Source organism: Ptiloglossa arizonensis, chromosome 4 (genome assembly GCF_051014685.1).
Source record: "Ptiloglossa arizonensis isolate GNS036 chromosome 4, iyPtiAriz1_principal, whole genome shotgun sequence".
Taxonomy (NCBI): Eukaryota; Metazoa; Arthropoda; class Insecta; order Hymenoptera; family Colletidae; genus Ptiloglossa; species Ptiloglossa arizonensis.
Genome location: NC_135051.1, coordinates 22,890,171 through 22,906,850, shown reverse-complemented (window position 1 = coordinate 22,906,850; position 16,680 = coordinate 22,890,171). Strand labels below are relative to the sequence as shown.

At 43.5% G+C, this 16,680-nt stretch overlaps 1 protein-coding gene across 3 annotated transcripts in view; it reads right to left on the bottom strand.

Annotated features, from left to right (window-relative positions):
• Nucleotides 1-16,680, bottom strand: part of LOC143145887 (neural cell adhesion molecule 2) — a 416,497-nt gene that overhangs the window by 16,761 nt on the left and 383,056 nt on the right. For all 3 annotated transcript variants that reach the window (XM_076309675.1, XM_076309673.1, XM_076309674.1), the window contains 3 exons: nucleotides 7,012-7,163; nucleotides 1,412-1,556; nucleotides 1,152-1,282 (listed from right to left, as the gene is read on the bottom strand). In XM_076309675.1, coding sequence (XP_076165790.1) covers nucleotides 1,152-1,282; nucleotides 1,412-1,556; nucleotides 7,012-7,163 — 428 coding nt within the window. The remainder of the gene's footprint in view (nucleotides 1-1,151; nucleotides 1,283-1,411; nucleotides 1,557-7,011; nucleotides 7,164-16,680) is intronic.

Genomic DNA, 16,680 nt, shown 5'->3' with positions numbered 1-16,680 from the left:
TTTCGGGGAAAAGCTTGAATGCAGTCGATTTTTTTTTCACGAAAAAGAGAATCTATTGTAGATTATTTAAAAACAATTATTGGTGCTGTATACAAGCGAGTATGATTACCGAATTAAATTCAGTGGTCCGATGTGAAAATGTAGGTGTCATATATTTTTCATTAATAAATTTTGTGTCATTTTTAAGGGTTTAATGAAATTGTTTGCTTTTATTATTTTGAGAATATTCTCGAGAAAACAAATAATACTGCTGACTGTGCACGAGTTTGCAAATTTATTTATTACAAAATCAATTTTTTGAATTTTCTCAAAAAAATTTTACAGATTATTTTACAATAAAAAGCAGTCAATCTTTTTGAATTCGTAAGGGTTGGAAACAAGTAATATAGTACTCTCGTCGATCAGGCACGAATAAAAAAGCTTTCTCACCAAACAAGTAGAACAGGATAGTATCTGCTCGGGCAAGTAGAACGTACTTCGTCACTAGTCAAACACACAGAACACAACTACCTCCGGTAGAGTAACTTTTCGTTCAAAGTGCGATAAATCGGCGACAAAAAATCGTACACCAACTTTCAATAGCTCGTTGTAAAGGGAAGTCTTCCGTCTTCATACTCATTCTAAAACGAGTTGCGAAAAAAATGTACCAAGCCTTGTAGAGTCGTTTGAATATTTTTAAATTTACAAGGAAAAAAACCATCTTCATTTCCCCGTCGGACATTCAAGTACAAAAGCGTCCTCGAAAAAATTCAACACAGAGAGTAGAAGCTTTTATCATTAAAATGAACTCAGGTAGATCGCTATACGATTTCTATTCACCGCTGTATGATTTCTCTACCCTTCTGTAGCAAAAAAATCCCAAGAAAAGTTGCATTAGAAAAGTAAAAAAAAACGTTAAAACTTCGAGTCTTGATTTCACCTTCTTAAAGAAATTTTCTACCGACACAAAAGTTTCTCTACACATACACTATTATGCTCTACATGCATACAAACTTTTATTAAAATCAGTCTTACAGGTAAGAATTCTTTTTCTTAAATTTAAAAAAAAAATTTTTTTTCTTAAATTTGTTTCCTAATAACATAGCGTACGAATATTTTTTCGAGCCACTGTGTATACACACACACACGGTATGAAATTACGATATATTTACCAAGTGTCGCCATTCCACCTTGTAAACCGACGGTTTGGCGTGGATTAGACAGTCGAAGTACACGTCAGTGCCCTCGCGTATCGCGTTTGGATTTAGGGACGTGCCCAGCTGTATCCTGGTCTCGGGTGTGTCTGCAAATTGAAAACATCAATAAGTCGCGACTGATGGTGCGATGTAATCGTAACAGATCGTTCTTGGTCTACCAGACCGTGGAGTAGAACGAGATGGAGAACCGGTGAGGGTGTTTTTAATACGCTTACACTGTATCTCGAGCATCCAGCCGTCTTCTATCGGTTCGGTTCCCATGTTTGGATTTTCAGCACGACACGACAAGTGTTTGCCAGCATCTGCCTTGGTCGCCATGAAAGACAAGACACTGGTGGTCGTGTTCCCATCGCTGGAAGTCTGCAACAACATTATGATAACTTCGTCTCGTTCCAACTCGCGTTTCTTTTTTCGTTTTAGACTCTCCGTGTCGCATCTGGTATCCCCCCCCCCTCCCCCTCCAACACGCCCTTCGATATCGTAGTTTCCTGATATTCGTTCTAAGTTGCACAGCCGCGAATCGGCTCTCCGAGAATACTGCTCAAAGAGTATTTTCAACGAATCGGTATTTTTGTAGTGTTTGAAATTTTTCGTTCATTGCGTTGGACCATTATAAAATTTTGAACAGAAAGGAACTAATTTTGTCCAATGATAGAACTAACAACAGATTTTGGTACATTAAGGGTGCATTTTGATAATTTGGATTTAAAGAATCGATTTTTTTTTATATTTTTGTCAAAGTGTGTGGTTTGTAGAATATTTGCGTGAAGTGGTTGCCTCGAGTTTGTACAATTAACAAAGTTACAGACGTTCGAAGAAAGCGGTGAGTAACGATTTCAAAAGTTGATTTTTTTCTATTCGTTTATAACGTAAAAATAAATATTGTTCAGAATGTACGAACGCTACAAGGGTAAAAATAATTGTATCGTTTTAATACATCCAGGTAGTACTTTGCAACACGTTGTAATACCATTTTTATGACGATGTCTGTGACTGTATCGCACAGCTCCTCGAGCGCTTTGTTATACGACTCGACCGACCCTTTCCATGCACCAAGTGCTGGTCCATCCCTTATGGATTATCTAAGATTACGGACACCCGAGAGGGAAGCGTATACCCCAAAGCAAACTTATTTCTATGGAGGGTTTCGAACTCCACCCAAGGCTAGTCGTTAAATTTCACTGTGCCGCTCCGGTGTGATCTATTTAGGATCTAGGGCACAGAGAATCGTGGGAGGTAAAGCCACGTTATCGTTTAATTTCTTTCGACAATTTAACCCCTTCGATCGTTAGTATTTCTCTCCACGTGAACGACGTTAAATCGAGCCTCGTAGCGTATTGTACAGGGTGTTAGGGTGTTCCAGATTTTAACGGTCAAACTTCTCTAGCGTATTCTCTGGATCTATAGGAGAAAAAAATGTTATACAAACTTATATTGTTTAGAGCCTTGTTCGATAGAAACATGAGGTAGCAATGAAATAGTAATACTATTTTAGGGATATGTATATTATTGACACGATGTAGGAATTTACCAACAGCTTGGATAAATATAGACTAGATGTAAATGTATACGTCTATCGTTATCCAAACTATATTTACTCTTAAGCTTGTCGAATATTATAAGCGTAATTTTAGCTAGTAGTATTAGTAACTTGTTGGACCTCGATATTTATTGAATCAAAAATATAATCATACGATGGCTCGCATGAACATATACTGTACATCGGTTAGGTCAGAGAGCTTAAAGCTTATTTGACGCAAATTAGTCCGCTTGAAAGCACTTTTAGTCCGAAGCTTTCACAGGACTATTTAAAGCAATGATTCACCTTTGTGGAATTCTAAGAACAAAATAAAAGATACTATTCTTTCAGAAAAGAATCTTAAAAGACACTACTCTTTCAGAAGTATAAGGTTACTATTCTTTCAGAAGTATAAGGTTACTATTCTTTCAGAAAAGAGTCTCGAAGTCTTTCCTCGTCGTTCTGTTTGCATTCGATTGTTTCGATCCGATTTCGTTGCATTCTCCACGATCTCTTGAACTAATCACTTCCAGCTCGGGGTCCTCGTTATTAACGGAATATTTTTGCGAATACACAAATGGTTAGTTCGTTCACCCTGGAGGAAAAACACAGCTTTGGAGGATGCTCGCGCGGTTTGTGTTCTTAACGAGCTTTCGCGAAGCTTTGGGTCCCCTTACCCCTTGCTCGAGCTAGGATTTATTCCACGATTATCCCGCGACAGTTATTGTGGTCCAGTGACGATCATTTCCTCCAACTGCGGATACATTCTCTTCGTCGTTGTATGAAATCGCGAGTGGCTCTAAGAACGATGTCTTTGACGAATACCGAGCCGTGGTCGACGTTCTTTCAACGATTTAATTATTTCTATCCTTTTGTCCGTGCAACAATCCAAGGAGGGATGGAGCGGAGGAGGAAGAGTAACTCATGATTTATCGTCCGGTGGAAACTGCGAAACTTCCTCGCCTTGCCTCGCCTCGCTTCGTCGCTTTTTCCCTATTACACTTGCCCGACGATAATACGGCAATATGTTATCGTTAGTCGCGTATGTATCGAAGGTCGAGTTTTAGCGAAATTGCCAAGTTCTCTCGCTAAGACGTACTTTTAGTTTTTTTCCCCATCCCCTCTCCCTCTCTGATACGCGAATCACACGAATTTCCCCTTCACGGTATCCTGTACAAACAAAATGTTAATTTCCCAGTCAATTGTTTACCATCCCCCTCTTTGATACGCCAATCGCGCGAATTTCCTCCTCATGGTATCCGATACAAACAAAATGTTAATTTCCCGGTCGGTTGTTTACCCCCTATTCCCCCAACCTTTCGAGCTTGTGATTTAAAAATTTTAATTTTCAAGGAGAATCGTTTTTATCGAGACGTGTTATTTAATCGGGATATAAATATTTGAGACGTAGAGATTGAAGGAGAATAAGAGAGAGAGAGAGAGAGAGGGGGGGGGGGGGTAGCTGGGAAGGAAACAGAGAAAATATTGTTTCAAAGTCGATACCCCTCATTCCATAAGAGTTTGCTCTGCCGCTTATATAAGAAAGTTAAACAAAAGAGGATGGAGGCGCAAGAAGAAATACGGAGGGGAACTATAATCTATAGAACCTCGTTGGAAACAGGATCGTGCTGCTCTTGCTTCTTCTGCTTCTTCTTCTTCTACTTCTTCTTCTTCTTCTTGTTCTTCTTCTTCCTGTAATCTTGCAGTTTGGAAAGTTTCGTTTCTCTTCGGTTCGCCCTCGTGCTAACACGCTTACAACGCGCATCGTCCTCGACGAATACTTACTGTTTGAATTGACAAGCATCCTCAATCTTTTAAAACAATATCGCGCTCATAAGACTTTCAAAGATCCACTTTGTCGACGGATTGCTCGCTCGACGAAACTGCGCCCGTTTTGCGACGAAAAATTATTTTATTTTTACAATCGAAATCTCGAGTTCAATCTTGTTGTTTTTTGGGGCAATTTAACACTTTCGCAGCCGGTTATAAGTATATAACTTGTATATCCTTGTATGCAATGTATATAATATAAGGGTACGTACAATTTTTATATAATATGACAAATTTGTCTTAGATAATTATTCATTCAATTATTTCTAAATTTAAGATAAATGTGATCTTTATAGAATAGGTGTAAACCGAGAAAATACTACATTTATAATCTTGGAATATTAATACATGAGAAGAATTAAATTGAAATTAACAAAAATTGAACAAAATTGAAATTAATCGAGTAACAATTGTACGGAAATAATACGTATAGAGTAGAACTTAAATTAAATAATGTAGTACGTTACTAACACCGGACGAAAATAGAAAAAGATATTTCCCTCGTTAAACAAGTTGTATAGGTCAGTCTCTGTTCAGGTAAGTAGAATGTAGTTCGTTGCTGGACAGACGCGGAGAACACGACTGGTCCCCACGGTGTAAGTAGAGTAGGTCGGTCACTGGTCAGACAAGGGAATTCGCGATATCACGTTTTCATCCGAAGAAAGTTCTCGCTCAGGCTTCTGTACTACGTCGAACTTGTATAAAAAAGAAAATACTTCGACCCTTTGTCAATTACATAAAACCCAGTCCTCTATTTTTCCTTCACCCGGGATCAATTTATCATCTAGCATGGTCACTGGAACCGCGAAGATGCGGTTATTACGTTAGCTGCAACCAACTATATAGGGCATCGTGTAATATAATAATACGTCAGCGGCTGCGAACGTGTTAATCGAGGGTTCTCAGCGGATGAAGAGCTTTTTAAAACTTTCACCATTCTCTTCGCGGCTACTTTATGAAAGAAAGTTTCATAGCTATCAGTTAATTGGAGCAGGTGATCAGAGACGGTCGTAATGTTTCGAATGGAATTATTAAATGGTCTTTTCTTTTTCGTTTCGTTGCTTGTAGAAGATAAATTTCTCACGAAGGAATTCCGTGGTGTATTATCGTTCGATTTCATTCCGTTTCGTTCCAAGTGAATTAATTTTACGAAAGAATTAATTTAATTCCGTAAGAACGTTGACCTTGTATCCCTTCCAGAACACGTTCCACGGCTCCTTGTCAAGAGTAATACAACCTTCAAAGCAATTGCAGTCGCGATGGTCGTTTAAATCGTTCCACGAATCCCGTCGATTCGGGATGTCGTTTTTCCGCCGGAAGGACGTACGTCCTGGGTCTGATTAATCGCGGTATCGTCGAGAGGCTACGCGGCAATTTGCCTTAATTACGCGCCGGTAACGAGAGCATACACTCGCGCGGCGAATAGGAGCAGAGCGTTATCACGTCACTGGCTTACTTCGATTTAAATTATTCGCCGTCTAATGGCGCTTTCAGCGTGGCTTAAGCCGTGGCCCGCGGCCCGTGATAACGATATCCTCGCACGCTATCGCGCGGAACACACAAAGCGTTGCTCTCGCGGTCGCGCCGCGCGGCACGCACGTGACCATCCATTTTACGGCTCCTTCGAGGCATTCGCAGCGGATCGCAAATTGCGTTCGAGCTCGCGCGCTATCGAATCCCATTGGTAACCTTTAAACCGTTTATCCCCTCTCCTTTCCGTTACAGGAAATTGGATAGTGATGTCCCGATTGTACGCGTCGATTTTGTCCGTATGTGTGCGAAAAAATAGTTCCCAATTACTGTTTATATCTCCTCGTTTCGAGGAATCTTCCCTCTCGGATGAAAAACAACAAGATATTTTGATAGTAACGAAAGTTACAATTTTTATATTCGCTGTATCTTCGTAGGAGTATTCTCAACAAATTCCTGAAGTTGTCCCGTTAAAAATGAGCCCAAACACGACTTTATTCGAAGAAGTTTCCTCCTTTAAAATTTTTTCGAAATCAAAAATTTCTTAAAAATGGCTCGTGTAACGCGTAACTAAATATTGTCCGATTATCGTCGTGTTTGGGCTCATTTTCAACGGGAGAGTCTCGCCAATCCGTTGACAATACCTTGGCGAAGGTACGATGAGAAATATAAAAGTTTCTAATTTGTATCGGTTGTGAAGTCAACCGTTTGACAAGTGGACAGAGTGTCCTAATGGCATACTTCGGTCGTTTATCACTTGTATATATATTTAAAAATTTTAATTCGATATTTAATTCAAGAAGAATAAATTTCCGTTAATCGAACGTTTGTAATTATTCGTTTTTCAACGATTATTCTCAAGTAAAGAGGAAAAGGCTGGCATTTGTTGAATGCATATAAATTCTATTGGGGACACATTGTACATCTGTCTCCATTCACAAGAAATAATTCCCCGATTTAAGGGACCCGCATAGCTCTGTCCAGAGGTTTACTCACGGTTTTGTTGAACTCCATCAAACGCTCGCTGTCCCTCCACCAGGTCACTGTGGCCTCAGGTCTGGAACCGGATGTCGTGCACACCAGGTCGTACCTCTTACCCGCCGACAACGGTTGGTTCGCCCCGATTATCTTGACGTCCAGCGGGCTGACTGCAAAATTGTTCATTCGCGCGGTATCAGTGTCGTGTTCGAGGAGAAAAATGAACGGTGGGAGAGGAGGAAGTTGCTCGCCAAACTGATTGATTAACCGTTTGAGTCCCAAGCAGAAGAATTCAGGCAGCAACCACTTTGTTAATACTAAACCCAGACTATTGCCACGATAATCAAATTAACGTTTAATCCTTCCACTTTCTTCCTATTATGGTCTATTTGATTGTGGTCGATACATAAGTAAGAAAATCGCCACTTGAAGAGGGGGTTGTCAAATTCTAACAGTTGTTTGCCTTCGAGGTGGCGTTTGGCCCATAAAAAATTCGAGATATCGAAATTGCGGTGGTATAGTCAGACAACTAGACATAAAAGAAAGAGTTAGTAAATTATTGGTCAGATTGTCGCATAGCGCAGTCATTTATCTTTCAATCAAGCGCAAGAGCAATAATGTGAGGTAATTTTTAACGCAGTTATAACTATTTAATGAGACCCTTGCTTTTTCAGTCCTTGCCTTTCCTTCGTTACTCGAGGTCAAGTAGAATTGCCCCCGCATACGGTCTGACAAGTAGTACTACCCCCGTATAAGCCAGCCAAGTAGCATTACAGTATATGGCCAGACAAGTAGTATTATCCCGTCCATAATCAGACAAGTAATACTACGAGACATATGGTCAGACAAGTAGTATAACCCGCCACGATCAGACAAGTAGTAATACCTCGTCTATAGCCAGACAAGTAGTATAACCCCCAAATATGGCCAGACAAGTAGTAGAACCTGTCATGGCCAGACAAGTAGTATAGCCACTTATGCTCAGATAAGTAGTATCACCCAGTCTATGCCCAGACAAGTTGTATTACCCCGTATATGATCAGATAAGTCGTATTACCCTATGATAAGACGGGTATTCTGTGCTACTATAATGGCTACAACATCGTTAAAAATCATCGCATTTTAAAGCTCTCGTGCTCGTTTGAAAGCCAAATGACTGCTCTGTCCGACAATCTAAGCAATAATTTTCTAACTCTTTTTTTAACAACGAGGCCTGATAAAGGTGTTACGTCGCGACTGATTAGGCTATCGGTTTTGATGAATGGCAGCGTGGAGACTGGACTGGAAGTGGAGCGAGCAAGTGCGTGGACAGACAAGGGAAATAGGACAGCGCCCGATCAGACGCGCCTAACGGAACGGTCACTTGACAGACGTACTATATTTACGCTATCACCCTCCTGTTGTTGTTGTCGATGTTACTCGCGGCTAATTGTTTACGTTATCCAGCTTGGTAGATGTATTTTTCTACCCCTTCGTTGTTCTTGTACCTTATATGCCCCTAATAGCGTCCCATACTCGATCGATCTTGTACTTTTACTCTTACGGGCGTCTATTTTTTCGCAGAAATACCATCTGAAAAATTACCACTCGTTGATAACGCCTAATAGCATACCATATCCGATTCTGTATTTCAATTACACGTGCGTCTGTGTTTTTCAAACACCGTCTGAAGAATTCCAATCCCTTGAGAACGCAAGGCTGTTAATTCAAACAGAAAATACCATTTGAGAAATTGCAACGCGTTGATAATAATAACATCCCATACTCGATAGATCTTCCATATCAATTATACACGCGTTCGGGTTTTTTTGCGAAAAGACCGTCTGAAGAATTACAACCCCTTGAGAACGCAAGACTAATAATTCAAAGGAAAATGGAACATTCCCTGAACAGAGTCTCCACCGGTAATACAACCGTTCGAAGAGCGTTTCTCATTCATCCAAGAAACATTGCTTTTTACCATCCGACTCGCTATAATTGCGTTCCATTACAAAGGGGAATTCCCTGCGCCGCGATCTTTTCAAGCCATGGGACAGAACAGGGCGATTCAGTTCCATTCGGCGACCGTTTCACCTAGGGCAAAGAACGCAATAATATGGCGGTTTTAAACAAATGGTAGAATTCCATAATTAATCCCCGTTCCATTATATCATTATATAATTGAACGATAACGTCTCGACGACGAAAATTAAGCGTCCTCGCGGCGACGTTTCGTCGTTCTTTATTCGCTTTTCCTTCCATTCCTACTGTTCTCACGCGAGGTTGTCGCTGATAGTGGCGCGCGCCGCACAGAGGTTAAATACGGGCAGTCGGAGTGGGGATACGGGTAGGCGGAGGAGGGATACAGGCCAGGCGTGTAGCTACCAGCGCGACAAATTGACATTGATAAATTCTCTTTGTTATAAAGCGATACATCATCGCTGCCAGGTCGCAGACTTCGCCCGTACGGTGAATCGAGTTATTCAGAAAATCGTTCGGTCCCGCCACCCTCGGTCCACCTCATCCGCTCGGCTTTGCGACGTCGGGTCCCGTTTCCGCGCGATCTCGAAATTCTTCGCTCACCGTATCGACACAATTTTACCCCGGTTGCTCGACGGCGAACGTAGAAAGGCCTGGGTGGTCCCGTCTGTTTGCATTCGTTCGAGACAATGTTGTACGCTACTTTCGCCATCCGTAGCGCGGGAACTGACGGCTCCTTTTGATCCCTGCGTATCGTCTGTGATCGAGCACCGCGAGGAAACGTGAAATATATCTCGGAGTACTCGTCGACGCGAGACGCAAAAGCCGAGTTCTTCCTCGTGACGATTGGAGGAAAAATTGTTGCCCAAGCCACGACTCGAGAAATGGTTTTAAATGCTCTTTCAAGCTCTAGGCATTTTTTTTTCTTTCTCAATGTCGAACAATAATCGAAAGCGTCGATCGATTCAAGGAGAAATTCTGGGGGATTTGATTTTAATCGTTATATTTTATTCGTATCGAGATTGTAAAATCGTGTCGTTTCGTGAAGAATTGAAGAAGCTTTAAAACTATGATCGAGTCTGGGTACATTGTAAAGATACTGTTAATAATTAAGTAATTTTAAAAGAGGTTTGACATAGGACAAAATGATAGTCCTAGTGTTAACGTCGATCGATACAAAGAACATTTTTGGGGGGATTAATTTTTAATCTCTTTGTGTTTGTACATTGTATACGCAACACTCAAGTGGTAATGCGAAAGATACATTTTAAACGAACGGTGATAGGTACGCGTGCATAGTAAGCACCGCAAAGAATACTTAATTGGTCCATTTGAATACCCCGCACTCGGAGTGCCAAGTGGCTCGGTGTTAGTAATTCAAGCGTTTATTCGACGTGCCAACTGCTTTCGGCCTAAGAGTTTCGTCGTTTTGCAAAAAACGCCTGACCTACTTGCCGATAACTTTTTCACTTGGCGCGGCTGTTCCGTACGCTAGATTATGAAGTTGACGCGACGCTCGGTGTATTAATTTCTCGTTTGGCGGCCGTACACGTACACTCGTGGATCAGAAGGATAAATGTTTGTTATCGAGGAATGTTTACACCGTAGTGTCTTTAAAGTGCGGATTGAGGCCGCGTGAAAAGTAATTCGTTTAATGAGAGTGGTTCGTGACGATCTTTCATCGCTGTATCCGTCGTGTCGCCTTTATGATTAAAGGATGTACAAGTTTGAAGACTTTTATCAACGTGAAAAACTGAACGGAGAGTAGAACTCATCGTTCATTGGACAAGTGGAATAGGAACATTCACTGGTCAAACAAATAGAATGCCAAGATATATTTCTGGTCGTATGAATGATGATCAGGCAAGTGGAACACGAATCGTGTCTGATCAGAGAAGTAGAATACATCCGTGTTTGGTTACGTAAGTAGAATATGGACTGTGCTTGGCTAGACAAGTGGAATACGAACAGTTATTAGTTAGACAAGTAGAATACTGTGCTTAGTTAGCCAAGTAGAATATGTACCATATCTTGGCTAGAACAATAGAATATAAATTATATTTAATTAGACCAGCTGAATATAATTCGCGCCTAGATAAGCAAAATACAAATCATGCCAACCTGAATAAGTAGAATATACAACGGGCCCGATCAGATAAGTAGGATACGCACTAGCCGTACAAGTAAGACACTACACGAAGCATCATTAACCAGACATATAAAATTAAACGGTCCAGTCGGACAAGCAACGCATAAATCATTCTCAGCGAGATAAGTAAGACACGAAAATCACCACTTGACGGACAAGTAGACAAGAATCACCAGGCTGAGTAGAATAGGGTTCGTCATAGAAGAAGAATAACAATCGCCAGTAGTCAAACATGAAGAGTAGGGATCGTTACTCGTCAGTCACCGAGGATAAAACTCGCCACCTTGTTATACGATACACAAACAAAACAAAATATCCATTTCCAAACGTGATGTATCAACAAAACCATTAATTCGTCTTCACGATTCGATATTGGAACCATTCTCTGTTTCTTTCACCCGAATCCTTACCGTATCGATTTTCCCAGCGTGAGTCACGCTCCCCGGGCCCGGAATCTTTGACAAGCGGAATTTCCGCGAACCTTCTTCTTGCGTCCATCCGCGGACATTTAGATCGTCCGCGCGGCGTAATCTCTCGCTGCAACTCGCAAACGACACGGAAACTCGCTCGGCGTGCGCGCCGGGTCGGGAATTTCTTGCCCGCAATTTCCTCGCTGGTTACCCGCAAGAAACACCCGAGATCGCCGTGAGTTTCGTCCCGGTTGAGAAAAGTTAACGTGGGCGAGAAGTTAACAACCGGTGGGAGTAGCTGCATCGCTGACAAAGGGAACCGGCGAACGGTTTTCCGCGTGCGCGCGTTTCCTCCGGGCGACGTTGCCGCGAGAACTCGCGCGGCGGCTCCGCACCGGTCCGTTCGTGTGCTCGCGCGGTCAGAAACTCGCAAAAGGAAAAGTTATGGACGATACACTCGCGTGTATCGGTGAAATTTCCGCGCACGAACTGCCTTTATGGTGAAACATTATCCCCCCCCCCCCCCCACCCCTCGGTTCCTTTGAGAACAATGGTGGATGGGTTCACGAGTCGTTTTCGTTGGTCAACTAACATACGTTTCCGTAGGTGGACGAACCATTTCCGTGGAACACACCGTGAACGACCGCTGGTCCGCTTTACGGTATTCCTGATCGCGCGGAAGTGTACGTCGTCCCGTGTCTCCCGAGCGATTCGCGGATTCGTAAGGGATCGTGAAATTTCGCAATCGGTGTTTCCGAGCGTACGTTCAACGCTTTAGCTCCGGGCGCAGCACTGTGTAAATTACTTGCAAATATCTCGAAACCTGTTACCAGGTGTCCCACGAATAATCATCGGTATCACGTATCACGTATAGTGCGCAGTTGAGAAGATGATCTGCGACAGTAGTCACAGACCGTACCTGGCCAGACACCGATACTCAGCCTTCGAAGAAAGGTTAAGAATGAACAAAAAATGTCTTTCGCCGTCTACATTTCCTCTTAGAATGTACTTTCAGTGCTATTGAATTTCCCTTAACCCAGGAGTCATCTCTCTAGCTACCAACTGTACGTTGCAAATCACTCTCCACGTTCTGCACCTTGTTAGAATCGTCCACGAACAGTCGACGATGTTTCCTCGAATTTGCAGAGTGAGGTGGGGGAGCTGGCCACGATGCGTTGGTGAGTAAAGGAACAGGGAGCCGTGATAGGACGGCGGTCTCGTGGCCGGCATGAAAAGAGCCATAAGGTGTCTTCCAAAACGGGGCGGCAGTTGCCGCGGCTTTGTCAATATTGGGTTTCCTCGTGATTACGTAATAAAGTAAACGTCGTTTCAACCCCTTTAGCCGGGCGCCATCGACCGCTGCATCAAATTAGCCCGATGCAAGACAGAGAGAGAGAGAAATAAAGAGAGGGGGAGAGAGAGGGAGAGAGAGTCATGTAAATTAGTCCTGGCCGCAACTCAGGAGGGAGACACCAGAGCCTAGACGGTGGCCTGCCGGTGGCAACAGAATGGAATATGCGAAATTATTAGTCCGGTCGATCGGACTGTCTGGCCACACGTGACTGCGGTTGGCTAACTTCATTTTTTTTTATCCAAGTTAAAGAGTTGCTACTCGTTGCAACAGCGACTCTTCTTCGTTCAGCGATGCTGAAAGCGGTCTACCTACACCCCCTTCTCCACCCTTCCCCGTTTCGTCCCTCGTCAATGCTCTGCGTTGTTGTTGCACGAACGTTCCGACAGCGGTGAAATTTAATCAGTTTTTTCAAGCCCCACCCTCTGCATGGTCCAGCGGTACCGCGAACGGCGTTCCGACGACTCCCATGTGTACTCGGCTGCGGTTTGCGACGAGTTGCGGGACCAAAGTAAATTTAACACCGCAATTTCGGGCGGTCGAGGCGCCCTCCTGTCGCGTTAACGCCACCACGCTCGTTGAAATGTAGAGGGCGTTTGACACGGGAAACACGAACTACTCGCGAGCCGGTTAGAAATGCGCCGGGGATACTCATGGTCGCTATTAGGATCGAATATTAACAAACATACACTCGGGGACAATTTTATGATCACCGGGTGGTATTCGGATCGTAACTCTTCGATTCGCATCGAGTGCGATCCTGGGGGAACGGAAATGTATAGTTGAGAGCTGGAAAGATGACCTTCAGATCAAGGGGCATGTAGTATTATACATACATGGAACGTGAAAGTTGTAGCAGGTACAAGTTTTGGTTATTAAAAAAAAAACATCCAATACAGTTACACGATTCCAAACAAACATAAGTATTTCATTATTTAAATTTTCTTCTGAACTTTCAATAAGATGTACATACACAGATAGGTACATCCAGCGGACATACCATCATCATGTAGGTCACCCTCCAAGAATCACTCGATGGTAGTCATTGCCACGTTTAAACGTTCTCCAGCAATTCCATCGCTTCTTAGCATCCCCCCCCCCCCACACCCCGCGTACAACTTCCCTCCGCCTCCCATTCGACGCGATCTACGAACACGTCCGAAGGAAAAGAGAGAGAGAGAGAGAGAGAGAGAGAGAGAGAGAGAGACAGGGAGAGAGACAATTCCGCGGCTCTATTCGACGGGAACGAGGCGTGCACTCGAGAACTCTAGAAAGGATGGGGGATTGCGGGAGGAGGGTGGTGAGTTCGGATACGCCATTACCCTTAACAGCCTTTCGAGCCAGCGTCGAGATCGATGTATATCCCGGCTCCCGAGCGGAAAATGACCGAGACACTCGCTCCGCGGGAGAAAAAGTCGCGAGAGTGCCCGAAGATCGTTCGAACGGAAGAGGGCGGGTGGGGGGGGGGGTGAAGGGGAAGAGTACAGCGATCGTAGTCCGCGATTTCTCGTCGCCGCGGCGACGAAGGTTGACGTCTAATTTCATTTCTCGCCAATGAGGGGCCAGACGTCCCGGTGGGGGAGGTTTGACGCACGTCGCGACGCGGGAGAAGAATCAAACCCGATTGGGGACCGGGTAGAGGGCAGAGCGATCGTCGATCCGGAGGCCTACAATAGGTCCCGCGGGTGTTGGGTGTACGCGTGGGCGAGCATTTCCATTTAAGTGGGCGGTCGCGAGTCGTGTCGTGGACGAAGCTCTCTTCGAGACAAGAGAAAATTGGATGAAAGCCGTCGCGGCCAACAACGAGCTTGCGGAACGGTTGAGGCCGCCGATGGAAGAAGGAGGAATGATAACGACGTTCTTCCAAGGACGTATTCTTCCATCGTGGGCGGCGCGCGCGTTACGCGAGATTGCGACGTAACGCGACCACTTATTCCGTCCTTCCGAGAGAATCGAGTCGGAGGATGCTGGGGGACACGAGTATTCATCGAGAGGAATAAAAATAAACGCCTAAGAATCATTCGTTCTCGGTTGGTAAGACGTTTTCTCTAGGCGATGATTGTACGAGGTCTTCACCCGGAGGTATAACAACGAAGGTCTAAGAATCATTTGTTCTGGGCTGGTTAAGATACTTTTTTAAATTTGCACTATTCGTAGTGGGTGTAATAGACGATGAACGAACGTCCCGTTGGGTTTGTCAGCAGATTCACAGCGGAGTGAATTTTTTCTTCGAACCGATACGACTGGGAAGTAACATGTCCCTAGAATTAGGATCCCAACTCTGATACACAGGAGCGATGTGGGTGAAGTGTAATTTTTTCGAAAATTTGCACGACTATCTACAGTGTTTTCTGCCTGTGTATGTTATACAAGACAATAGATACCTACTATGTTAGATTTAAGATCGAAGGGAATTTTGTCTGCGGACCGACGTGACTGGGAAGACAATACACACGTGAGTCCAATTTCTAATCAATTTGGTTTCTACTTGAATTCGGTTCAGGACCGACACTAAACTAGAACCATTAAGGAATTATGGTACTTCCACGAGCTATTGGGCCCACAAAGTTCTACGTTTTGCCCAAATGGAAACGACAACGTAGAACAACTTTGTCGTAATAAATATTAACATCGTGGTGACAACTGACTTCCAAGTACAACAGTGTTCCAATCACTTGCTTTCAGAACAGTTAATAATTTCGATCGCATTGATAATTTTGGATTTTCAGTGTTGCACCGTCGACAGAATGGTCGACGATAAACAAGCAACCAGGATTCCATCGTGCAACCGGATCGTTCGTTAATCCGGGATCCTGCAACCGGGATTTATCACGTACATTATGTAAACATTAGCACATGATCCGTGGAAAAAATCTAGCAGGCTCTCGGGGATCCGTTGGTACGCGTAACTGAGTTTACTTCATCATGGGGCGAAGACACCGATCACCGCATCAACGAGGATCAGTCGATGTTCCACTTTTTCGTAAAGTCTTCTTACGAGAATCCTGCGATCCTACGGAAGACTTTCCCGATAACACGTGTGCATAGACTTACTATATATAAACTGGAAGAAGAAAAATGAACCCTCAACTATTCCCATTTTCTTTTTTCTTGTTTCTACTTTACTTTTCTATTCTATTCACTTATCGAATTTTAACAATTATTTTACTTCTCTCGTAATCCACGTGCATTCTTTGAATCTCTAGCACATACGTTCAAGGATTATAATAGAAAAATTAATTTATTACACGAATAAAAAATATCAAGGTCACTATCTCCGCTACGACGCTCAGACACTCCCACCACTTCTTGCCTCTATGCTCCGCCCACATCGCTAGTGTGGAAGTAGGGGCAGAGGTATGGAACGTGACCTTGAACGGTCAAAATCTTTCATTACTCCTTTGATACTATCCAATTGGCATCTTACACGCGCGACAACGATGTTTGAGCACATTTTAACCTGCGAACAATTAACGTACAAGGTACACGAAGCGAAAGTAAACACATTAGCTCCCATTCTTCTGCTTTTCTGCTCTCTATTTTTGCTCTCATAGAATCCAAAAGCAAGAGATACAAATAGTTTCACTTTAAAGGGTAATGATTTCTTTCACCGCAAACCTAGCGCGGATCCTCCGTCCCCGGTTTCTCGCCAAACACGAAAACTACTTTCAAGGGAGGTTCACAAGGGTGAAAAGGGCCGTCGATAGGCGTTCCGTTGCCCGAGGGTCGCGAGGTATTTACGTCCTCGTTCTCGCGTTCCATGTACGCGTGGGTACACTCCCTTTCACAAGTCACCGGACGCTTGTTAAACGCGAAAT